Source organism: Daucus carota, chromosome 7 (assembly GCF_001625215.2).
Source record: "Daucus carota subsp. sativus chromosome 7, DH1 v3.0, whole genome shotgun sequence".
NCBI classification, from domain to species: Eukaryota; Viridiplantae; Streptophyta; class Magnoliopsida; order Apiales; family Apiaceae; genus Daucus; species Daucus carota.
Genome location: NC_030387.2, coordinates 33,390,462 through 33,415,678, shown reverse-complemented (window position 1 = coordinate 33,415,678; position 25,217 = coordinate 33,390,462). Strand labels below are relative to the sequence as shown.

The 25,217-nt window shown below is 34.9% G+C and overlaps 6 protein-coding genes across 12 annotated transcripts; 3 read left to right on the top strand and 3 right to left on the bottom strand.

Annotated features, from left to right (window-relative positions):
• The first annotated feature begins 1,203 nt into the window (after positions 1–1,203).
• Positions 1,204–5,347, top strand: LOC108196262 (uncharacterized). 2 transcript variants are annotated; one of them, XM_017363467.2, is made up of 8 exons: positions 1,204–1,423; positions 1,516–1,625; positions 2,253–2,320; positions 3,001–3,114; positions 3,208–3,370; positions 3,697–3,843; positions 3,926–3,978; positions 4,894–5,347. In XM_017363467.2, the coding sequence occupies exons 2-7, from the start codon at positions 1,551–1,553 to the stop codon at positions 3,950–3,952; spliced, it is 594 nt and encodes a 197-aa protein (XP_017218956.1). In that variant the 5' UTR covers positions 1,204–1,423; positions 1,516–1,550; the 3' UTR covers positions 3,953–3,978; positions 4,894–5,347. The 2 variants fall into 2 exon arrangements, with proteins under 2 accessions (XP_017218956.1, XP_063937271.1); XM_064081201.1 differs by having other exon boundaries at positions 4,219–5,347.
• LOC108196259 (uncharacterized) lies at positions 4,922–13,127 on the top strand. Of its 4 annotated transcripts, none has more exons than XR_010285565.1 (4): positions 4,922–5,062; positions 9,496–10,129; positions 10,334–11,806; positions 12,708–13,127. XR_010285565.1 is itself a non-coding variant. In XM_017363460.2 (4 exons), the coding sequence occupies exons 1-3, from the start codon at positions 5,043–5,045 to the stop codon at positions 10,613–10,615; spliced, it is 936 nt and encodes a 311-aa protein (XP_017218949.2). In that variant the 5' UTR covers positions 4,922–5,042; the 3' UTR covers positions 10,616–10,632; positions 11,629–12,051. The 4 variants fall into 4 exon arrangements, 2 of the variants coding, with proteins under 2 accessions (XP_017218949.2, XP_063937269.1); XR_010285564.1 differs by lacking the exon at positions 12,708–13,127 and having other exon boundaries at positions 10,334–11,529; positions 11,629–12,051; XM_017363460.2 differs by lacking the exon at positions 12,708–13,127 and having other exon boundaries at positions 10,334–10,632; positions 11,629–12,051.
• Positions 5,630–7,192, bottom strand: LOC108196258 (protein UNUSUAL FLORAL ORGANS). The gene has a single exon (XM_017363459.2). The coding sequence runs from the start codon at positions 6,862–6,864 to the stop codon at positions 5,791–5,793; it is 1,074 nt and encodes a 357-aa protein (XP_017218948.1). The 5' UTR covers positions 6,865–7,192; the 3' UTR covers positions 5,630–5,790.
• On the bottom strand, positions 12,476–14,988 carry LOC108196260 (zinc finger CCCH domain-containing protein 39). Its single transcript, XM_017363463.2, has 2 exons — positions 13,692–14,988; positions 12,476–12,956 (listed from the first exon to the last, which is right to left on the bottom strand). Exons 1-2 carry the CDS (start codon positions 14,335–14,337, stop codon positions 12,760–12,762), a joined length of 843 nt encoding a protein of 280 aa, XP_017218952.1. The 5' UTR covers positions 14,338–14,988; the 3' UTR covers positions 12,476–12,759.
• A 221-nt stretch (positions 14,989–15,209) lies between these two features.
• LOC108196261 (uncharacterized) lies at positions 15,210–19,050 on the bottom strand. Of its 3 annotated transcripts, none has more exons than XM_017363464.2 (9): positions 18,916–19,050; positions 18,508–18,672; positions 17,818–17,900; positions 17,149–17,208; positions 16,751–16,981; positions 16,601–16,663; positions 15,950–16,018; positions 15,494–15,539; positions 15,210–15,415 (listed from the first exon to the last, which is right to left on the bottom strand). In XM_017363464.2, the coding sequence occupies exons 1-9, from the start codon at positions 18,923–18,925 to the stop codon at positions 15,345–15,347; spliced, it is 798 nt and encodes a 265-aa protein (XP_017218953.1). In that variant the 5' UTR covers positions 18,926–19,050; the 3' UTR covers positions 15,210–15,344. The 3 variants fall into 3 exon arrangements, with proteins under 3 accessions (XP_017218953.1, XP_017218954.1, XP_017218955.1); XM_017363465.2 differs by having other exon boundaries at positions 17,818–17,897; XM_017363466.2 differs by having other exon boundaries at positions 18,508–18,666; positions 18,916–19,028.
• Positions 19,051–19,787: 737 nt separating this feature from the next.
• Positions 19,788–24,752, top strand: LOC108193453 (uncharacterized). Its single transcript, XM_064081865.1, has 10 exons — positions 19,788–20,081; positions 21,377–21,503; positions 22,155–22,241; positions 22,401–22,486; positions 22,581–22,784; positions 23,134–23,312; positions 23,519–23,677; positions 23,781–23,861; positions 23,939–23,993; positions 24,263–24,752. The coding sequence occupies exons 1-10, from the start codon at positions 19,971–19,973 to the stop codon at positions 24,461–24,463; spliced, it is 1,290 nt and encodes a 429-aa protein (XP_063937935.1). The 5' UTR covers positions 19,788–19,970; the 3' UTR covers positions 24,464–24,752.
• Positions 24,753–25,217: the final 465 nt, after the last annotated feature.

Here is a 25,217-nt window from a genome sequence, read left to right as displayed (position 1 = left end):
AAGTCCAGGCTTCAAGGTTTAACGGCCGCAAAACACCCTCTAAGAGCAACTCCAACCACATTCTCAATATTGGTTATCTAAAATAATATATAATAATGATTCTTTAAATTATAGATAACCAAAAAGGTGTGTGTCTCCGATGGTATTCTTCATATTAGTTATCTGTAATTCAAAATCAATATTCTGTCGATTTTATTTCATATTCAAATTTCAACAGCTATAATTGCAACGGCTATATTTTTAACAGTTACAATTCCAACGGCTATATTTTCAACAGCCATTTTTTCATGTTATATATATCACCACTTGTAAATTTTTAGATACAATTCAATCCAAATTTATTATACTTGCAAACACAATGTCAAATATTATCCGATTAATGCGTGAAATGATGAGAGCCTAAGAAGAAGAAGCTGAATAAATGCTAACAACGACTACTGTTGTTCAACAATATCGACAATTTCACAATGAAAGTTCAACTAGTTTTACAGGTTAGACTATTCAAAGTAAACGAAACACAAATGCACATATGTATCGAAAATATGGTGTTTTACCAGATTCTTGATTTCTTCTATACCTAAATTTGTTTATGGAGTCAATATTTTCTTTTCTTGGTTTAGGATGACAGACTACAACAAATGCATCAAATCCATAGTATAAAATTTATAAATCCAAATTAAGCAAAGTTAGACAAGTTCATGATATTACACAGGCCCCAAATATATAATTACATACATAACCAGAATCGAAATCTCCCAAAATATATAATTACAAGTAAGATTGAAACATGAATTTAACAGTTACATATTCAATTGCAGGAACAGAAAAAATAAATCAAAACAAAGATAGCCCTAGTTTCTCTTTTTTTATGCACAATATGAAATTAAATTTGTAAAGAACATACCTTGATGTAGATTTTCTGTAGACCTGAAGCTCTTATGTGAATTATTAGAAAGTTGTTGGTCTTCAAGAAAAGTACGAAAATTTACCAGGAAATGAAGAAAGGCAGAGAGCGGGAGTTTAGAATAGGCGGGAGTCTATGTGGAGAGACTACAGAAAATGAGCTGGGCTAGTGAATTTGGAGAAGTCATATATAGATTTGTAAAATTTTAAAGAATATGGGAGCAGTTTTGGAGTGGCTCAATTTTGTAAATATACAAAGCCACGTCAGATATACATAAGGGGTGAGAGCCTTTGGAGTTGCTCTTAACACTATTCCGCTAAAAATAATAATTTATTCATTTAAAAAAATTATTACTGGTTGTTGCTATAATAAATGAAAAACTTACAAGTAGATTTGAAAATTTTAAAATAGCGCATTTGGCATCTAAAATGTTCCCGCCAGAAAGCACCTCCTACAATCAGCCTCCCAGCCCTGCACTTTCACTTTCACAGTGCCCCTCATTTACACTTCCGTCCCTAGGTAATTTCATCGTCTCATCTTTATTAATCTAAATTACAAATCTTCTTGAATTTAGCTATCCTGCCCTCTAATTGTTTGATTAAATGTCTCAGCTGATTTAAACAACCACAAATCTTGAAATTTCAACATGTACGGCAAAAAGGCAAGCGAATTGGTCAAAGAATTTGCTAGCAGCGAACCCGGCCAGCTCTCCGCCTTTAATGTATGCATCATCATCCTTTAAAATTCTGTAAATTTATGCTTGTTTGTCGTATTTCAATTCAATCGTATATGCCTATTTAGGAATGATTTCAAATTGTTCTTTGAAAGTTAGGGTTTTGAACTTGAGATGATATTGATGTAATGGACAATTCGACAAATTAAGTGAGCATTTAGCAATTTTTGGAGTATATATGAAATGGATTTTTTTAAAAATGTTTGGTCAAGACATGATACCTAATCTATCGATGGCTGAATTGTATGTTTCTGTGTTCCACAGAACAAGTTATTTTCTTTACTTTTAGCTTGTCCAGATTCCCCAATTTAAGGGACTTGTTTTAAGTGAGCTTTGTTCTCGTTCTAAATTCTACCTTGCTCTTTAATAGTTAAATTGATGTTTTTCACTGCATTCAATAGATATTAATGAATTTGTTCATATTCGGGTCAATGGAATCTGCTCTTGATAACATTGATCTCAGTTAAAGCATAGCAGAATTATCATCTTATACAAGTGTTGCCACTTCAGTGCATGATCTTGTCCTGGTTAATAACCAGTTATATTTGCGAGAAATGGTCACAGTTATATATAATTTAACTTTGGTTTTATTTTGTACGCTTTTTGTTTTTCCAGAATGATCTTTTTTCTCAAGTACTGGAAGAATGTAATGGTCATCTCCTTCATCTCCAATCCTTATTGAGGTAGCTTCCCATGGAATGTTCAAATTTACTTCCATCTCATTTTCATGCTAATGTTTTTAAACTTTTATGTATTTTACATGTTTTTTCCAAAATATATTGGTCTATTGACAAATTCTCCTCAGAAGCAGCGCCAATTATATATCTCAAACTCATGTTTGGTTGGAGTTTTTTTCTTCTTTTTTATCACCCTGTTTCCAGCTGAATGTTCTTTGTACTTGTATAGTATTGGCAGTTTGGTTCTGCTGCAATTATAAATGAGCCTACACATAAAATATCACACTGCCTATACTCAAAGATCTAAAAATTTAATTAGAGATACATTTTGAACTACCAATGTATAATATACCATTTCAAATTTTACTGAAAACGTTTAAAACAACCGGATCTATTTTAAACTAAGTAGAAGTTGCTCGTAATCATTACAAATTCATTTGATTTTGGATAAACAATTGTATCAATTGTGAACAAATTAGATTTTGCTCATAATTATGGTCTTTTTGATTTAAATTGCGTGTGCAAATTTTTCATGTCGACTTTGACTTATTTGAAATGTATCTCTAGTTTGTAGCTGCAGTACTTGGTAATAGTGCTGTGTGATTTTCGTCCAAGCTCCTCTTTCTTTGTTGCATTGTTTAACTTCCATCTGTGTTGCGTCTAATTTGAATATGGTGTACAAACAGGAAAATGCAAGAAGATGGACCAGATAACCAAACATCAAGAAATGCTGATCACTTTGGGGCACTTATGCATCATCTTTCAATAGTCAGGAATAAGCGTTGTTTAATGGCCTATGTGTAAACACCACTCATCTCTTGCCAAATATTTTCATTCAGTATTGAATCAAGTTTTTCAATAGTGGTTCTTGCTGGTTCTTTCTTGACAAATAGGTATAACCGAGCAGAAGTTATTCAACATCTGGGATGGACAATTGAGCGTGTTCTTCCTGAGGAGATTGAAGAGAAGCTCAGCAACCCAGAAAAAGATTATTTTAAGAATCATTCTGCAACTCTGCAATCATACATGTCTGAACTGGATCTTGATTTGGCTGTTGTAAGTTAGTCATTTCTTATATCTGAGCTATATTATCATCACTTGACAATTATGTTTGATTGCTGTTACCCCTGTTTGAGGAACTTCTGATTACTCCTTGGAACTTCTTGGAAAAAAACCTCTAGTATTCTGCACCTTGAAACTACTAATTGAAGAAAGATATAGCCATATAACATACGAACTTGTGCAGTAAAAAAATGTCACATGTTTATTTCCATCCATTTTCTGGAGTATTTTTTATTTAACAATATGAAACTGTCTGTTAATGAAGAATACCTTTAAGCATCAAAAGAAATATTTACCTTGGCTTGCTTCCTATCCATCAGGATATGGTTCCCCCAAAGGATCCCTACATCAAGGTGAGAGTCCTTGAAGAAATTGGCAATGTCGTACTCAGTGATCAGTTTGCAAACCTTGCTCGTCATGCAATTCTCTTCCTTAGGCGAACTGATGCGGAACATTATATCTCCCAGGTAGTTTAGCCTACTTACTTTCTTTGATAATAGCATGGTTATTTCATAGACCTAAATTATCATTCCTGCTTATGAACTACAGGGATTAATGGAAGAGCTCAGTAGCTGAACAAGTTCTCTTATAGTAGCATGATGGTATTAATTTCTTTTTATGAGTTTCATAAAGCAGTAGCTTGAGGTATTCTATAATTAGTCTCGACTCCAAAAGAATTCAGATATATGTAGGATCTTTAGTTTTACAGTCTTAATGTTATACATGTAATTTTACCATTCTAGTAGCAGATATATAGGCCTGTATCGAGAAACATGTAATTTGTACTTTGAATTTGCACTTAAAGAAACTCTAATTGAGTAATGCTCTTTTCATTATTACAGCTGGAAGCCTGGAATGCATATATGTTATGTGGATTGTGATGTAAAAGATTGTTTGTAGCAGGTTTATTGCAATTCAACTAGGACAGAGTGGTTCACCTTGATGTTTTTGCATCCTGCTAGGAAAAACTTGTATTATGATTGAGCTATAATATGTTTATATCCATGGATATCACAAATTTTAATAGCAGATCTTTTTTGTAATCGTATTAATTTGAACTATGTACTTTTAAAAAATGGCTTATAAAAATAGGTTGAAAAGCTATAACCATTTTGGCTGCATAGAGGGACTGTACGAAAAGTTGAAAGAACTAATGTAAATTGTGAACTAGGATCTGTGACAGAATTTAAGTTGCAAATTGTGGAATGTGTGAACTTATTAGGATTACATCAGTGCAAATAATGGTAGACTAGAATCATATGCATCTGTTGTTATCAGCCAATCGTTTACACCACAATAGTAGCTGCTACTGAATACTGATTATGAGCAATGATGAGAACACATATAATAAAGTAAAAGCCTCCAAGTGTATGGATAGGATCTGATCTTTCATTCTGCATCTTGCTTCCTGTTGTAAAGTAAGAGCCTCCAGTGTACGGATACGATCTGATCTTTCATTCTGCGTCTTTATTGAGCTGAAACTTATCTATACCGTTACCTATTCTCTGATGTTGAAGATATCAGGTTAATCATGTGATAAGGCATATGGAAGACTCATTTCTAAAAGCCCAACATTCCTGATTGAGAACTGGTCAAGGTGGTCTTACCTGTAAGTTGGAGGATCTGGAACTGCAGAACCTGTTTTTCTGGAAAGCTAGCTTTGCATATGCAACATCCAAGCAGTAGGTATTGTTCTACTCGACTACAACTTCACCCTCAATTATACTCACCCACGGATCAACCTTTTCTCACTTTCTTTTTCTTGGTCCAACTTCTACATTTGTAATTACTTTCGAAACATGGTAAACTGATGCACTAGTACCCAACTTGATGATCATATTCCTTGGCTTATCATGATGGTTATGACTTGAGTGTTCTGTACACCTTCTATACTTAGTTTCAGTACTGTATGATTTTGAATTTATGATTTGTATTTTGTATCTGAATACGAGTCTTTGGTTTTTTGTTTCTGATTTAGATAGCAAATCATCCTCAAGCAATCTAGCAAGCATGTTTAACACACCACGATTTTCTGGACAATCTTTTTCAAAATCCTCTTTTTTCTTATATTTGTTGACATGATAATTTGCTGATTCATGCTTCTCAGACTTGATATTAGCCTCAGGTTCTTTCACATGTTAGTTTAAGGTTGACTTCGGGATAACCCAGCTTATTGCATTTAGCTATGTATGTAATTGGTTACGATTACTGGTTGGTCACAGTAATTTTTTCACCTTCTTCTTCAACCAGGAGTGTCAAAATGGACCATCATATTTGATACAAAACAAGTAGTCTACAATATAAGCTAGGCATTCAAATAAATTTCTATCTCTTATCTGCCAAGATTGACAAATGACTTTTACACATGAAAATGATTTAAAGAGAACCCATATTATGTACACCATCTCTTGTTTTCAAAACACAGGACTTGACAAATTTGGGTGAATTAGTAGTCCTTTGGTTGTAAATTTTGGCACTTGCTTATCTTTGATGGTACTGCAACCCTTGATCCAACACCATTCCCGCTTACTACATTCCCCCACAACTTTTCTCCAAGCCAACATATCTAAGCCAGACTCTTTATACAAACACATTTCCCCCTCAACCCCTACACATTTTGTACATCCCCAACTTTCCTTTCCCCCTAAAAATCTCGTCTTCAGGTCCAATCCCATTTTTTCGACCAAGCACCAATCATCCTCCACCCCTAGCTCCCATATCCAGGCGTCTACGTTGCCCCCAACGAGTGTCAACTTACCACTTCTTGGGATCAATGATGCAAATTCAAGTGTATCACCCATAGGCACACTCAATTCTCTCCACCTGTTTGTCTGAACTTGAAAGCCCATTATGCTATAAGCCCTGGCAGAAGTGATCCAGTACAAGACTCCATTTGAGTACACACTCTCATTTGGGCTCCAAACTGTCAACCTTACTGCAATTTCAACCGGCATTGTTCCGATGATTTCCCATGTATCGAATTGTGAATCATACATTTCAACCGTAGGCTCATACGTCGCACCACCAGCTTTTGATGCATCCGACATCCCGCCCGCCACATAGATCATGAAGTGATTGGAGCCAACTTCTACGACGCCAATGGCGGGGTTGGTACGAGCAATGCAGAGTAGCGGAAGGTACTTGAATTGGCGAGTAAAGGGGTTGCAAACGGACAATTGAAGGGCTATGGTGGTGGACTTAAAGAGCACCAAACCATTGATTGTTGCGATCGCTTTAGATGGGGTTGGAACAAAGCTTAAAGAGAGCATGTGCCAAGTTTGGAGAGTTGGGTTGTGAACATAACAGAAGAGGCTGCTACGGGTGTGGCAAGGCAGAGCAAGCAACCAGGCAGGGTGGCGCAGCCGGGAGGGGGTGCACTTGGCGCACTTGTGCCACTCCCTGCACACCGTCATGGCACGAGCTAAGGAGTCTGGGGAGAGGATGGAGAAGATGTTAGCTAAGAGATCAGAGGGAAGGTTCCTCCACATGGTACAATTATGTTACTACAAGACTTGTTAAACTCACATAGTCACATACATCACCAAATCATGCCAGCAGTATAGAGTACTCTTTAAACAATAAACATAGTACAAGTAGTAGTAGTATTTTAATGGTAGAAACAATACTCCCTCCGTCCCAGTCATTTGTATACAAATGACTGGGACACGGAGACCAAGAAATTGTGTAAGAAATGAGTAAAGTTAGATGAAAAGTGGGTATAGTGGTGGGACCCATTTATATTTAATGATATATTTGAGATAGTGGAGGAAATTAGTGGGTGTAATAGTGTTTATATTATTATAGAATGGAGATAGTGGAAGAAAGTAGTTGGTGTAATGATTTTTTATATGATAAAAGTTTACTACTTTTGGAATGTATACAATTGATGGGACGTCCCAAAAAGAAAACTGTATACAATTCATTGGGACGGAGGGAGTACATAGGATGAATTAATAAAGAGACCAATAATTAGGATGGAATTTGACATCGGGAACGGGAAGTGTGAAAAACCGAAACTGATGCGGTCCCACATGTGACGCGGCTCGTGAATCGAGAGCAGTGTATTTTAGTGCATGATGATTACATTTTGTTGCTATTCCAGTAACTAGTGTATCCTCGCTTTTGCATCTTTGGTTTTTGACAGAAGAGGGTGGTTCATGGAGAGCTGAAGAGCCAATTTTAATAAATTAATAATAATGATAATAATAATAATAATAAATGACAACACTTAGTCATCAAACTCCAGCCACCCATCCAGATTCCAGCATCGATCCCTCTGTATTCTTTTGTCAGCAACCTTTTACCTTTTTGCTTTTATACCTCGATCATCAATGTTGTGAGTCCTACGATCATTCATGAACTTTACACGTATATAATCGCGAATTGAAATTATACAAAGAAATTTTGGCAATTATTTATCTTCTGTTACTCTAACAATTCCATACATTGTAGAAAATTATAATTTTAAAAAGAGTAATAAGAAATATGTGAGATATATACAGATATTTAGACAATGTTATATTATATTTTAAATAAAATCATTGAACTCAACTGTACATGGGAAATAGATAAAATAAAAATGTCAAATATAGTGAAAATTATCATAAAATACAAGTTTATAATCTCAGGTCTCAGCTAAAATAAACATTATACTTACTCTATAAAATAAAGTAAGATATAATAAAGGGTTCCTTTTGATTGTACACAAAAATTAGTACATTAACCAACACAAATAAAACATCTATAAAGCATGTCATTTTGTACTTTCCGCATAATTTTCTAAAAAATATTTCAGTTATTATCATATATATAAATATTTTAATTTAATATAATATATCTATTATGAATAAATAAGTAAAAGTTATCATGTGAGCACCTCCACATCCATAAAATTCTTAACTAAAAATCTACGCGGCATGACAAAAATAAAATTTATAGATAATATATATAGATTTCATAAAACATTCTTATTTATAATTATAACCAATCTTTTATGTTGTGTCAATTTCCGCAGACCGATACCAAGAATCCACATCATCTATTATTATACTAGAATAATGTATTTTATTTATAATAAGATGAAATAATTATAACATACATTTTTAGAAATTTACATAACACCGTACAATTTAACCAATCATTTTTAGTCTAATCGACAATTTTTAAAAATACATAATTCTTCTTCCCAAGGAATGAGTATTAGAATATGGGCGGATTCTGTCGAGGAAATCAATTTATAGAGACGGAGGGAATCTATTTGTAAAATGGGGAAAATTCGGCCCAAACATTTCCTAACCAAATTCATTTTACATACCTGTAGAGTATATAGAGTGGGTCACATAACATTTACAATTGCTCACTTGGAGATAGAGGCCCAAATCATGTTAGATGTACGAGGACAGTTTGTTTTCCTCCTGGGTCATGGAATGGGTATTATTATGACCTCCTCTTTTTGTTAACTTTGTGATGGATGTTAATAAATATCGAACCTTTGACTGAAAAAGGCTCGCAAAATTTGCATGTTACACGAGAAGTACATATTATTTGTGAGGTGATGTATGTTTGGTTGAAATGGTGATTTGTCTGCTAGTTAGGTGTCCGGAGTTGCAGACATCCGACCCTCACCACCCAACTTCCCATGCACCATGTCGGAAGATCCATACACAGTGAAAAAGATACTGCTGTGTCTTTCTCCTCCTTGTTCTTCACTTGTTGTCTTCTTTTTCATGTCCTCGTTAGTCATTAGTCACTATTATTTTAACAAGTGGCTTTTCTCGAAGAATCTGATATTACATCATAACTTGTTAAGTGACCATTTCGCCTAACAAATACTCATTTGGTATAAAAATCATTGCACCCGTTGAAATGAACTCGGATTTGATCATCATCCATTCTTCCTCTTGTCCTTGTCCTAAAAAGTAGAATTCGATTCTTGTTTTAGGATTCACTACTTATTTACCACGTATATTTGTTTCACAAGGCTACACAACTCACAAGGGCTGAGAGAAAAGCAGCATCTTGTTGTTCTTTGGTTTCTGGAACATGTACATTACTTAAAAGTGCTGGGAAATGCCTTTCCGTGCATTAAATTATCCGTCACATGTTTTGTGCAATTTCAGAAAACATAGTACTTTTTCTGGAAATATGATAAATCCGGTTCGAGTTGCATTGCCGTTGTCTATAGCTTTGCAAACGGACCAGAACGAGAGTTTACCCGACTCTACAAGGAGTTCCGGTTCATATGCTTCATCAATTGGAGGTGGTTTCTTGCTAAAACAGCGAAAAGGGGTGGGAATTATTGGAGGTGTATCCGTCGACTCTACTCTCAGTTTTGTCAGGAAACTCGTGGCATTGAGTTCAGATGATGCAGGAGCTGGCCTTTCTTTTGTTTTGTGTTCAGACCCCGGGTTGAACAAGGAGTTATTGCATCACCAAAGAAGTTCTTTTTCTAGAACAGAAGGTTTGAAGTTAGATCACATGTCGATTGTGGAAAATTTGAGGAGTAAAAGGGTTTTCCTTGAAAGTTCTGGAGCTTGCTGCATTGCGATACCTTGTCATATATCACAATTCTGGCATGATGAGGTTTCAAAGGGATGTTCTGTTCCAGTGCTTCATATGGGTGAGTGTGTTGCCAGGGAGCTCAAGGAAGCAAATTTGAGGCCACTTGAAGCTGGAAGTCCTCTACGGATCGGTGTTCTTTCCACCAGCACAACTTTGTTGACAGGCATTTATAAGGACAAACTTCACAATGAGGTATTGCTAGTTTATTTCTGGGCAAATTTTCATTTCTAGCTCCCATTTTTTCTTTTGCTATCAAGTAAATTATTAATCTTCTGTCAGAAATGACCCAACATGACTTTTGTGGACTTAAATGTTGCTTCAGCTACATTCAGATAGTTTTCAAACAGCAATTTCTTATAGATTGTTTCTGCTCATTTTGAAATCCTGAATATGCAGGGTTTCGAGGTTGTGCTACCGGATAAAGCAACAATGGAGCATACTATAGACCCTGCAATTGAAGCTCTGACTAAAAATGATGTAGAAGGAGCACAAACTCTTCTAAGAATTGCCCTACAGGTACTATTAGTTAGAGCCGTGAACACTGTTATCCTGGCGTCTGATGAATTGCGAGAACTTTTACCTCAAGATGATCCCCTACTTAAAAAATGTATTGACCCCATGGATGCATTAGCCAGGTCCACTATCAAGTATGCTCAGTCAGCTGAAATATGTTCATGAAGAGTACAGAAAGCCAGGTCTGCAATCAAGTCTGCTCAACCAGCAACTATATGTGTATAGAATACAGAAAGAATCTTTTACAGTGTGCCTCAACATTCACATAATCCATTTGCAATAAAAGAAAAAACTATTGAGTTTCATAACTAGTTCTTATTATATAGCAGTCCTGTAATTACAGAATCAAACCTTCTTTTACCTACTGTCCTGCTCGTTTCCATGAATTGGGCGAAACATCTACAAAGTGAATTCAATGTATAAAATGATAATGCTATATATGTTAATATATGCTATATATGTTAATATATACAACTGCAAATATATCTCTATCTTGCATTCCTGTAAGTGGTTCTAAAACATTTTCTTCCATTAGAACATTCATCCTTATATAAGTTCTTCATCATCAGTTAGAGGATTTACATACATTTTATATTAACATCTTGATGTTTTTGCATCCTGCTAGGAAAAGCTTGTATTATGATTGAGCTATAATATGTTTATATCCATGGATATCACAAATTTCAATAGCAGATATTTTTTGCAATCATATTACTTTGAACTATGTACTTCTTAAAAATGACTTATAAGAATAGGTTGAAAAGCTATAACCATTTGGGCTGCATAGAGGGACTGTATGAAAAGTTGAAAGAACTAATGTATTGTGAACTAGGATCTGTTACAGAATTTAAGTTGCAAATTGTGGAATGTGTGAACTTATTAGGATTACATCAGTGCAAATAATGGTGGACTAGACACATATGCATCCGTTGTTATCAGCCAATCATTTACATCACAATAGTAGCTGCTACTGAATACTGATTATGAGCAATGATGAGACCACATATAATAAAGTAAAAGCCTCCAAGTTTATGGATAGGATCTGATCTTTCATTCTGCATCTTGCTTCCTGTTGTAAAGTAAGAGCCTCCAGTGTACGGATATGATCTGATCTTTAATTTCGCGTCTTTATTGAGCTGAAACTTATCTATACCGTTACCTATTCTCTGATGTTGAAGATATCAGGTTCATTATGTGATAAGGCATATGGAAGACTCATTCGGTCATTCCTAAGAGCCCAACATTCCTGATGCGAGAACTGGTCAAGGTGATCTTACCTGTAAGTTGGAGGATCTGGAACTGCCGAACCTGTTTTTCTGGAAAGCCAGCTTTGCATATGCAACATCCAATCAGTAGGTATTGTTCTACTCGACTACAACTTCACCCTCAATTATACTCACCCACGGATCAACCTTTTCTCACTTTCTTTTTCTTGGTCCAACTTCTACATTTGTAATTACTTTCGAAACATGGTAAACTGATGCACTAGTACCCAACTTGATAATCATATTCCTTAGCTTATCATGGTTATGACTTGAGAGTTCTGTACACCTTCTATACTTGGTATTCAGTACTGTATGATTTTGAGTTTATGATTTGTATTTTGTATCTGAATATGAGTCTTTGGTTATTTGTTTCTGATTTAGATAGCAAATCATCCTCAAGCAATCTAGCAAGCATGTTTAACACACCACGATTTTCTGGACAATCTTTTTCAGAATCCTCTTTTTTCTTATGTTTGTTAACATAATTTGCTCATTCATGCTTCTCAGACTTGATATTAGCCTCAGGTTCTTTCACATGTTAGTTTAAGGTTGACTTTGGGATAATTTAGCTTATTGCATTTAGCCATGTATGTAATTGGTTACGATTACTGGTCGGTCATAGTAAATTTTTCACCTTCTTCTTCAACCAGGAGTGTCAAAATGGACCATGTATTTATATAGTACATAAATACTCAGTAATTTTGGTGCTTTTAAGTCATACTTGATACAAAAAAAAGTACTCTACAATATAAGCTAGGCATTCAAAGAAATTTCTATCTATATCTGCCAAGATTGACAAATGACTTTTACACATGAAAATGATTTGAAGAGAACCCATATTATGTACACCATCTCTTGTTTTCAAAACACAGGACTTGACAAATTTGGGTGAATTAGTAGTCCTTGAAGTATTCAGTACTTCAAGCTGAGAATATTAATGCCCAGATAGTAATATCCATTAGCAAGCTGAAAATAAGCCAGTGTTTCATCAGGGTAGTTGTAGAGGGCATAGGAGACACCAAAAAGCGACAAAATGATAGCTAATCACATATCAGGCTGAGAAGGCATATCCTCAATCCAATCAGCATAGATCCCGACGAGCTTATTCACTGTCTTCCACCTGATGGAGCATTCTTCTTTACCTTCCACCTGAGCAACCCCGTTCTTTTCATCCTTAGCAATACCAGCAACAGATCTTAAAGATTGATTTTTGTTTCTTGCGCTTGGTCCAGGAAGAAGTTCTGCCATCAAATAACTGACATGAGGCACCTACTTAAATATTAAGTTTATTGAGCCAAAATAGCTATTTCAATTTTCGTACCTAGTGAATGCCTGGTAATTGTTTACGTTGTGTAAGCTATGTACATTTCACATATGCTTCCGATTCTGGAAGAAGAAAACATTTCAAGTAACTTGTTTCCCTATTTCTAATTTCCAGATCTAACATCCAATAAAAAAGATGTTTTTCGAAGAGCAAAATCATATAATTGACCCCAGATGAAGATTACATAGTGATCTGCCAACTTCAAGCAGCATTCTAAACCAGGAGAAGTACCTTAAACAAACCATAAGTCGGACATTTTTTCTACAAATTGCTAACAGTCCTTAGAAACATATATGAAACTGAATGCTGACATTTATTAACCTGGAGAATACCCAATATAGCAGAGTACATAAGCCTCTAACCATTTCATATTAATAGCATCTGATAGTATGTTGTTTATATGATATACATATTTCTTGCAGAAAAGGAAGTGCAACAGTGTCCCCAAGCAATCCCATCACATGAGTATCAACTCTCAATGAGAAACAAACAAAAAGTGCTAGCATATCAACTAGAGTTCGATACATTACTTTCCCAAGTAGACCCATTGTATCGTAATTATTAAGAAAGATCAGCTGCTCAGACTACACATTCTAAAACATAAACAACACATAGCACTTAGCAAGACTAGTAATTACAGGTGAAAAAGTACCTGCCAATCCATGAGCAAAGAAACATTTCGAGCCATATGGACACTCTTTAACTGTTTCCCACCTGTTACACAGCCTCGTCTTCCAAGACATATGTCGTTGATGTGCTTGGTTTGCCCTCAAGCTTACATCCACAGGCGTATTATCCTGTTTAGCCCCAAAACCTGATCCCCCAAGTCTATTGTCTTGCTTCAAACTCAAGCCCTGATTATAACCAGCAATGCTAATGGCATGACTCTTCCTAAACTCGTCCACACCATTCTTAACATCTTCATGAGGAAAGCGACATCTATTGCCATACGGACATGGTTTCCCACTGGTATACCACTTGCACACATTATTATAGCCAAGTCCAATCTCCTTTGCCACCAATTCACCTTGGTCTATTCCGCGAAACTCATGAGAATAACGACAGTTAGTCCCATAACTACAACCCCGGGTTCTAAAATCACAACATGGCTGACTCTTAAAAGAAATGCCTGCCCTCGATGTGTTGTTCAAATTAGGCAGTCTCGAGTCCCTTATATTTTCCGAAACTCTAGGCCTCTTAAAAGATCTACAATGATCAGCATTACCACCAACTCCAAATGGTTCATCATCAGTCCTAAATCTACCACGAATGTCACGAGCCTGCTCAATATTTTCCATTCTTAAAACAGCCTCAAACAGGGGTTTTAGTACAAACACTCAACTTTTTTGCAGAAAAATAGAAAGATTTTGAGGGTTTATACTTTATATCTCAAAACCCCCATAAATCTCGAATATCAAAACAACCCATTTCACAAAACACAAATTTATGAAACCCCAACTAAAGATCTAAGCAAAAAATAAAAAATAAATGGGATTGAAGAAAAGACTTTGTTAGCAAGAAAGTGTAACTTGGAACACAATAAAAAAAAAGACTAGCCCATTTCAAAGGTAAAAGTAAAAAACAAAATGGAGATGGATACAAGCTGTAAATGTATGCATACAAAGATGTTAATAATGTGTACTGAGATTGATTACATTTGAAGCTGGTGGAGAAGATCAAAAGCCCTTGGATAAATTTCCAGATATAGCATCAACTCTGTATGCAACAGTGATGATAAATTGGTAACGTTAAAAAAGTGTCCTTTTACTTTTTTACCTTTTTACCGCCAACTTTCTACTTATATTGGGCTTAAGCCCACTGGACCACTAAAAGCCCGTTATTGATCTATAATCCATAGTACTTATCGAGACATTTAAGTGAAAAATTGCATAAAATATAGTTTTTTTTCCCGTTTTTTCAAATAATATATATAATTAGATAAAATTACGACAATGTTTCCTGTATATTATTTACGGGATGAAATAACATTCCCTCTGCTTTGCACTAGCCACATATACGTATACCATAAATATACATGGCATCAAATTTGAGGCCGAGTTGGGCCGGATTAAGTTAAGCGTGCTTGAACGAGAATAGTCATGGGATTGGAAGTTTTGGTGTTGCACCCTTTTTAAAAAATTTAGCCAAAAAAATAAAATATGAAGCACAGTTATCCAAACTCTAACTTTTAAGTTTTGCTCAAATGTACATGACAAACACTCCGAATCTGGTAAGACAAAAACAAAAAACGACCCCAAAACTGTTTCTTTAGAACTGGCAAATTTAATGAAAATACACAAAATATTCATTGAAGCTTCTTTATTCCAGGGAAAGAAGGCAGGATTGCAATCAGAGCATCACCATATCCAACCGGATCTGTCAAGTGAAACAGAAAAGATAAGCTAAGCAGCAAAAAGATGCAAGAGATATTAAGCAAGTGATCATCAGGCATACCTCCGTCCTCTCTAAGTATTCTAATAACCTCTCCAGAAGTCTCCGACTAGAAAAAAGAATCAGTAGATCACAGAATTAATACACGACATTGTAATTTACGGTGTATATAGTAAAAGATATTTCAACAACTGCTGCTGTATTAAAGGAACATGAATTGACGGTACTAATGCAGTTAGTAATGCTCATATTGAGTATTAATAGTAAGTTTTGCTCATATTTGTGCCAGCTTGCAGATAGGCATGAAAAGCATGTGGTGCGGCTGATTTGAGGCTTATATAGTTACATACTTACATCAGTATTATAGTTAGGTTATGTACTGGGAATGAGTGATGATATCTTTTGCAGTGAATTCAATTTAGATCTTTCTTTCATTTCTTCACTAGGTATATATAAATCGATGACATTAGAATAATCTCAACAGTCTCAACAGCTTCGTTTGACTTCTCAGATACTTACCTCAATCGGGATCTCGCCACCAAGTTGTTCGATGAAGCAAAGTACTTGACCCTCCTTTACTGTTTGCTTCTGTCAGAAGAGAATTTAAATATTATTACCAACAGACTGAAAGGGAGAACCTGTCATACTGAAAATTGTAATGATGCAGAACTGCAGGAGACAATATATTGAAATGTATGCTGGAATCCATTATTATACATTTTTTTTAATGCTTTATAGGGAACTGGCCTAATAATGTGAGTCTTCCATGACTTAAAATGGTGTAAACCGTAAACCTAAATGCCTGAATTATATCTCTTACATGACGACTCCATATTAAGCTTCATAAACACGACACAGTTATTTACTATGAACTCAGAAACAGAAGTAACAAACAAACATTACCAAAACGTATGAAATTATCAACATGTATTTTTCATCTCACCCTAATGCTATATATAAGTTTATATAAGAAGAGGAAATATCCATTACTAAAATAGATGTTTCAGAAGTCTGAACAATACAAAAGCAAGATCTAACATCATTTAATAACTCTAATAGTTACAATAAGAAAAATAATTGCCATTGGGAACGTGATTTCTGAATTCATCTATGCTTTAAAAAATATAAAACGTTTTTGTCTCTAACACCCAAAATTGCACAATTGAGTACCTCTTTGCATGCTGGAGGTGCACGTTTGCCCTTGATGGTTCTACACCTCCGAAAATAGCCAACCTGAACCAAATATTTGAGTTATCGCTCAGGATATATTGCGATATTTTATACTCACTGTATAAGCAGGATATTGTATTCCATTCTGACCTTTGGAGATGGCAATATTACCAGCCCATCATCACCAGCTCTGTCAAGGAATGATTGTATGCCACCTGAAGTAAGGGCCGGTTTAGAAATGGCTAATGAAGTTGAAGTGGCGGACCCATTAAGCTCAGGCACCGAAACAGCGGTACTGGTCAAAGGAGCAGAAACTGGAAGTTGTGGAGCTTCATTTTTGCCACTTAAGTCCCTACTTACATATAGCCGAAATCCACCAAACTAGCAGAGAGTAAAAGTGTGAGATAGGAATGTGATTAACAAGGTTTTTTATCTAATTGGTGAGTAATGAGTGCAGATGCTAAATCATGCCACTAACGAGTAAGGCTCACTTGAGTTTACTGAATTAATCATGGAAACAAAAATCAGAAATCTATAGAAGTACTCACTTTCAGTTCGAATTCTGCTATTGAAGTAGTGTCACAAATTTCTTCGAGGAGAGACTCCACCTGTAATGATAGTTAATAAGAATATAAGTTATCTGTACCCTAATCATAATTTTCATAATGAGTATGTTTGAGTTATAACTTATGCTGAATCGACAAAACAGGACATTTTCCTACCATCACATGAGGTCAGGATATTGTGAACCACTTATTACATATTTAACTTGATTAGAACGCCACAAGTGTGAATTCGCAAGTTTCATTTTAAAGCTAAAGATTTCATGGTACAGGTCATGCCAGTGAACAGGCTCCCTCAGCAGCAGGATCTGGTACGGGTCCCAATGAAAACTTACCTTCATATATAATATCTCAGATTGAGGTTCTTCTCAGGTTTTAAGATAAAGAGGGCAATTTTCATCGCAAAATAAATAACTTTCTACAATAAACTTAAAGACAAATTATTATTAAATCCGACTACATATTGTCTTTCAGTTAACACTCCTTTATAATTTTAACAACAGTCCTGATATTTCAAAATTAATCAATTTTATTTACAGATTACACTCAAGAACAGCAGTCAAGTACTGTACAAAGATAATCAGCAGTTCTTACTGTGCAGTCAGAAAACAGCTAATACATGGTAAGCATATACACATAAAGTAAGCAACTTGCCTCAACTGCATTTGGAGCAATTTGTCTAGTTGAGCCAAGAGGTTCATTTTCTTCGAAGCCGTCGCCTGAATGTATCTGTGCTGCTATGATAACAATGAAAGCACACACATGTACTGGAACAGTCACAACTCAAAGCAAAAATGCCAACTTTATACTTATATTCACACTTCATAATAAGCATAGAAAGTGAAGAAAAGAATCACAACAAATAATCATCAAACATTCAGCTTTATCTTGATTGTCAAAAAATTTCTTGCTTTTGCAGGAAAACAACACAAAATTATGACATCTATGTCAATTCTACAACATTTAACCTTTCTTCTTCACGATTATTGGCAACTAATTCAATTTGTTTGCAAGGTATTTATAAATTGCAGTAGTGTACACTATCCTCCAAAATCCACAACTATGATTTCAATTATCATTATTTTTTTTCTACCAACTTTACATTTCTAACACATTTATATTCATTTTCAGGAAAACATAAAGAGTATTTACAGGGTTCTCAAGAAAAATATCAATAATCAGTGATAACATAGAAATATGACATTTATTTAGGACATTCCAATAAGTAAATTAGGATATAAACCGTAATTGTCAGGATATATATCAAAACCGCGGGGCGGAACAAATGATGCTGTGAACTACAAACCAAAGGTCTATTGCTGGTATGCAAACAAAAATACTTACATTGTGCACTTGATGAACACCGGCAACCAATTAGCTTTCTGGCTGGCCTCTGGGATAATATCAAAACACCATGTTTTCGATCTTTAAGGCCGGGCAATGGTACCAGGGGGGAAGCTTCAATTTTACAAGAACCCAATTTCAAGTTTGACAAGTTTAAACCTGAAACTACAAAATTACCTGGTTCAGCAACTCAATGACAGAAATATCATAAAAATGCAATCTTTTAATCACCCAAATAACCATTTCGCAAATATATACAAACTTTGTGAATGAAACAAAGGACATGACCTTTAGACTAAAATCACAAAAGAAAATTATTAAAATTTCAAGAAGTTCTTAAGTGATAAATTAATGAATTGGGTTTACAAGGCGAGAAAAACTAAGTAAAAGAGCGAGATAGAGTCTTACAAGCAGCCATTTTGACAATTATGCGCAGAGTTTGAAACTCTTGAGCTTTTCTTGTAGCAAAGCCCTGCACAGGTATATGTACCTATCTGCAACTATGTGTGTGTATTTGTATTACACAGGATGTCTTTCTTGTTGTTCTCATCTTATCGGTGGAATTAACTTTCAATTTTTTTATCATAAAAAAAAAACTTTCAACTTTTTTATTTAAAAAAAAGAGATTTTTACTTTTTTTACTTTTAAATCTTCATAGATAATAATATTTATAATTATATTGGGACAAAAAATAACATATATGGATATAGATGTGATAACATGTGCTATGAGCTTTTGTTTAAGAATAGGTTTTGATAATAAGCTAATTATCATGAAAATATATTAAATGTTATTAATTTTATCTTTGAAAAAGAAAAGATTTTAGGATCGATTAGATTTGAATTGGGTAACCGAATATTATAAATTCAACCAACTCGTAAGTAGGTACACTTTGAGGAATAATTTCATATGTGAATAAATATATTATTCATATTTATGTATTTTTACCTTTCATCTAATTAAATACTTAAAAATTCTTGTTTAATTTGATAATTATGATCAACAAGATATGTATTTAAATATCTTTCGATTGATTTGTATTTTTAATGACGATTGCATAATGATCGATGAAACATCCTCTTGTTGAGTATTTTATATGCTATAATTATTTCTTGTCAGATATTAATAAGGCCTAGGCTATTATTACTTTTATTATCAATCATTTTTTTTAAAGACAAATTACATATTTAAAATGAATTTTTGAATAAATAATTGAATAAATTAATAAAGGGCCTGGATTAGCTGTGTACACGATAACACTCTGCAGTCGCTCACAGAGCAGTCTTTCACAAAGGGGCAGCTCCCAAAGATCCCCCTGAACAAAACAACAAAATTGAGTTTTTTTCTTGCAGTCATCTTGCTCTCCGTCTACACCAAAACCCCTTTTGAATCTACTGAGAGTTGCGACTCTTTTTCACCAAAAAGATTGAATCTTGACAAGAACAAGTGTGTGTTTCTTGAAAATGTCTCTCACAAGTGTAAAGATGTCAGAGGATGTTTGGTTAACTTGTGTCACTCATGCATTGTCTACTGAGTCTGAAGAGATCATGGGTCTTCTTCTTGGTGATGTTCAGGTTCATTTCTTTTCTAAATTTCACCCCCTTTTTTCTAGGGTTTGGACTTCAATTGTGTACTAGGTTTTATGATATCTTATTTTTTGATTTTTTTACTTTCAAAGTTGAGAACTTTGATGTGTGATTGGGTTTTTCTACCAGGGTATTTGGGTTTCTTTGTGTATATTGTATTATGCATTTTTGAATTGCAATGTGTTGTTTAGTGTCCTGTGCTTAATTCTTTGCCTCACTTGTTTAGTTTTTGAAGAAGTCCATTGGTTTACTTGCTTCTCAGTTGTATTAGGGTACATTTATTCGGAAACCATCTATCAGGTGCTTCCCAATTCTTAATACTATATGGGCTGCATTTGCAATTTACTCGATTTTTATGGTTTATATGGTTAGTATCTTGTGGGTTTTTCTTTAAATCAAATATGTTATTGCTCCCCATGTTTGGTGCCACATGCTGCTTGATACATTTTAAAATTTAGCTTACCACAACAAGTGGCAACAATATTAAGTTGGGACACTGTTTGTGTTATCCTAGTTTTGTATTAATTTATGTGATATCCAAGTTTTGTATTAATTTATGTGATATCCTAGTTTTGTATTCATTTATGAATTTGTGTTTAATACAAGTTTTCTGTTAAATTATGTGTCTGAAGTATGCTGTAAGATTGTTGAACAAATTGCTGTCACCTTGTTCCCAAGAAGTATTAGAATCTAGATATATATATCAGGAGCGATGTCAAATCTTGGTTTGTGGCAGACTTAAGAATTAAGATGGCATAAGAACTGTCATCTAGTATGTAACTTGGGAAAACATGTTATCGCAATGTTCGATAAGAGATAAGATCATGATTAATAAAAATGTTACTGCTGCTCCCTTTAATAATAGTTTGATCTTTTAGCTTGTTGAAGTGTGCTTGGCCATGAGTGGTATGATTGTCAATTGTCAATCTGTCTGATGGGGCTTGTTAGCTAGCCATACCAGCAATTATCTTTGGATTATGAAATGGTTAATTTACCAGTTGTAGCTTCAGTTTAGACTAGTATCTTTTGGTTTGTATTATTATTTAGTCCTTCTGAAAAGTGGTAAAGAGTGCTGAATTTTTAATAGGATATTGTCCTACTTGGTATCAACACTCCAAATTAAATGAAGATGTTCTGATTCATAAATTCAGTTATGCATATTATGTGTACTTTTTTTTCACAGGATACAAGTGCAATTACATTGCCCTTTTTTTTTTTGTGAAGTTTCAAACTAATAAATCACGCTTCTGTGGGTTTAAGTCGTGGTTTTCTTTTGCTTGCAGCATTCCAAAAATGGGAGCGTGACTGCTCTGATTTGGGGAGCACTACCACAACCTCGTTCTGATCGGCGTAAGGATCGAGTAGAGACCAACCCTGAGCAGTTGACCGCTGCATCAGTTCAAGCTGAGATATCCTTTTTTCAGTTATAATCAGATGTCCATGTTTTCTATTTCCTTAATTACTAGATTTTAGTGTTTAGGGTTTACTGGGTAAAAGTACGGCCTCTATTTCCTTAATTAGCAGACTTGAGTGTTTAAGGTTTACTGGGTAAAAGACTAAAAGTACTGCCAAAATTTGCAAACCACAATGCTTGATTGTTTCTTTCATGATGTATATGATCTGTTTCTGGTAGATTTTATGATTATGTATTCTTTACTAAAATGGGGAGGGGAGGGGAGGGGATCGTCTGTGATTAACAACTACAATTAGCGAGGCTGATCAGGAGTCCTTTGAAGAGGATATTTAGCTACCGACCATTAGAACTAGCAAGTGTCCTTTGCATAAAATTAATATGATCTACTTATAAACTATGATCTTGGTTGAATTGTTAAAATATCTAGAATTTTTCAACGTCCTAGCCTCCTAGCCTTTAATTTTTCTTTTGAAGTCTTAGAGACACTATGACACATATAATATGATTTATGCAAGGGAATGACAAAGGAGTAGGCTTAATAAAGTTAATCTATATGTGACTCGTGTGCGGATATAATTAAGCGAAATGGTATGGCATGGCATGTTTTCACCAAGTTTTTTTATTTGTCCAATTAACTTCAGAGCACAGAATGAGTACAGAAACTGGAAGAACAACAAGAGTTATTGGCTGGTACCATTCACATCCTCATATTACAGTTCTTCCTTCTCATGTAGGCAAGTATTGAAGTTACTAATATATCTTCCCCTTGTGTAGATATTATAATGTGATTTAATTTGAATTATGAGGCGTATAGTTAAGCTACTTGTTTTGTCGATATTTTCTATCTTCTGCTTATTGATCTTAGTGTCAACTCACTTCTGATGATTTTATAGATGTGCGGACCCAGGCCATGTATCAACTTCTAGATACAGGTTTTATTGGATTGATATTTTCCTGTTTTAATGAAGATGTGCACAAGGTTAGTGTTTCTTCTTGGGGACCTGAAGTACAACTTCCTTACACCCTTTGTAAACCAAGTGCGAGAAAATTCGAACTTGTAAATGTGATGTCAGGTCGGAAGAATCCAGGTCATAGCATTCCAGTCACAGGACGGGAAGCAAAATTTCATGCCAGGGCCTGCTTCTCTGACCCCTGTAATTGATATAGGATTTTCTCCGAGCTCCTCTGAAAACCTGTCATCAAGATCTGGCTCTCCTTGGGTTGATAGTTTAGAACACGATACTGGTGATTCACGAGCTACTGCTGCGGCTTTAAAGGTATATATTTATGTGGTCAACTTTTTGCACAAAGTAACGTTTCAAGCAGAGCCGGAGCCTTAAAACTATTAACTTATTTAACTGGTATAAATAACCGATTCATTCATGGATTTGTAGAAATTACCACAAAAAATATGTTTGTTTTTAAGCTAGTTTTTTTTTTGCATCAAATAAATATACTACAACATTAGTTTTATTGATGGTCTGTCGATTTGCAGTATCTCTCTTATGTTAAACTTGACTAGCAAATTATTCATTATATCCAGAAATGGGTAGGCAGGCAGTTCTCTTAGGTTGTTTGCCGTTACCTTATCAAAATGAAATATATGCCGTTATGAATGATGATCAGGTTGGTGGGAGATCATCCGATTTGGGAGGTTTCTTTGCTAATGCTGACACCAACTTTCTTGGGGGAGATAGAACAGGAGGAAGCAGCCATATTGACAAAGAGAAAGCCATTGACTTAGACCCCATGGATATGTCGGAAAGCATGCAAGAAGCTATGCATCGTTCAAATTTGGAGATGAGGTATACATGAGTATGTACTTAATCTCTTGCTTTCTTATATGTTTTGGTTCTAATTTCATTTTTCCTGTAGATGGCAGTCATGATATTTTGGTTTTTGTTCTTTTTTGTACAATTACTTATCTGAGTTGGGCACTGTGCTATGATTTGTGCAATTGGCAAAAACTGTTCCACACGAATCATTAATTGAAATTTTTTTCTGATGGCAGCGGTGCGGAATTTGTCAGGAAGGAAATACCTCTTAATGTTCTGCCAACCTTGTCTATTCTCAATCTTGATTCTCCACTGAGATCATTTACAGATTTGCAAGCTATGCTTTACGAAGAGGAGCGGACTGCATACACCCAGGGCGTTCTGCAGAATTTGAGGTTATAAAAGATATTATATATCTTGTGATCACTTCCAAGGCTATTGCCTTTGAAATTTTATAAACATTTTTTACCCATGGAGTCGTGTTTGCATTTGATGTAGGAACGGGAAAGTACATCCTCTCACTTTTGTTCATCACACATCATCATATCAGGCTTCCATGTGCAAATTAATGGAATATTGGTTAGAAAAAATAATTTACTTTTCTATTAAATCTCTTTATTGCTTGTATATACTTACTTGATTACCTTGGTTTCCAGTTTAAGTCCCTCCATAATTGCTCTTCAGGATCGGTTGAGAGATAATGACATCCGGGTATGTATTATAAACCAGGGGCCACATTAGCTTTTTAGTAAAAGTAATAAGTGCTTTTAAGCCTTTGTTGAAAGTTGATTACTGAGGTTTTTCCCTCTTTGTTATATGAAGATATTCTTGTTCTGTCATTTGTGATTGTACTGTTGGCTTTTTCTCAAATTTTAACTTTATTGACCTTAGCTGTAAAGACAACATGTAAACCTTACCTGTGGTTTCTTAGTGGAATTTCAATTGTATCTTATAAGTTTGAATTGCTTTTGTGGAAGCAGTTAGCAATGCTGGCTGAAGAAGCGAAGCAGTTGGAAGCTGAAGTAATCAAAGGTACTGATTCAAGTTCAGTTTCACCGCGTAATGTTGGACACAGAGGAAGTGGTTCCTTTAGTCGCAGGGACGTCTATAGTCCTTCTGAGCCTGTTATTGTGAGAAACGTTTCTGGTTCTGGGAGTCGTAGCAAAAGAAGTTCATCCTGAAAATTAATGTTTATCAGATGCTATGGGTTGATGTCAGTTCTGGCTTGTTGTCCCTTTGTACCAGCATGATGGATCTAGCATGCTGGATCTTTTGACTTATACAATATGTGAATGTTTGTTTTGGGCTCATTTGGTATGAGTTAATATGTAGGTAGTGCCTGGCAGTTAAGTTATTGCCTTGCTTTTGTAAATTGATTGGGGGGTAAAAATATTCAGATTCAAGTTGCAGCTGTGATTTGGATCTTGATATGGCGATATACCATTATGCAATGAGAATTTTGTTCTGCTAGATTTAGTAATTTGGTCGACTTTGTCTTCATTTATTTACCTTGCCTAAGAATGATGGTGCCTGTGTGTTGGCATCGTCTTCAGTTATTTAGTCGGTATAATTTTTCGCTTTCATGAAATTCCAAAATGACAGACGAATACTCCTACTATAATGTAAACGAAGTTGACCAATTAATGCTCACAATTTTCGTTGATCAATTGATGCTCACAACTAAGAGTCGGAGATTAATATGAACCAAGGTGACGAATTATCAGTGATATCTTCAGTTATTTAGTTGATCATTTAGTTGATTTCTGATTAATTCTTATTCCATGTTTTCATTGATTATATCTGATTACCGTTTTTTTAACACTGCTCATAACATACTCCTAACATGTGAAAACAGATGCCTATAGCATATATCCCCTTTAAGTTTTTATGAGTTATTAGTATTTACACAAAATTCTTCATATAAACCATATAAAG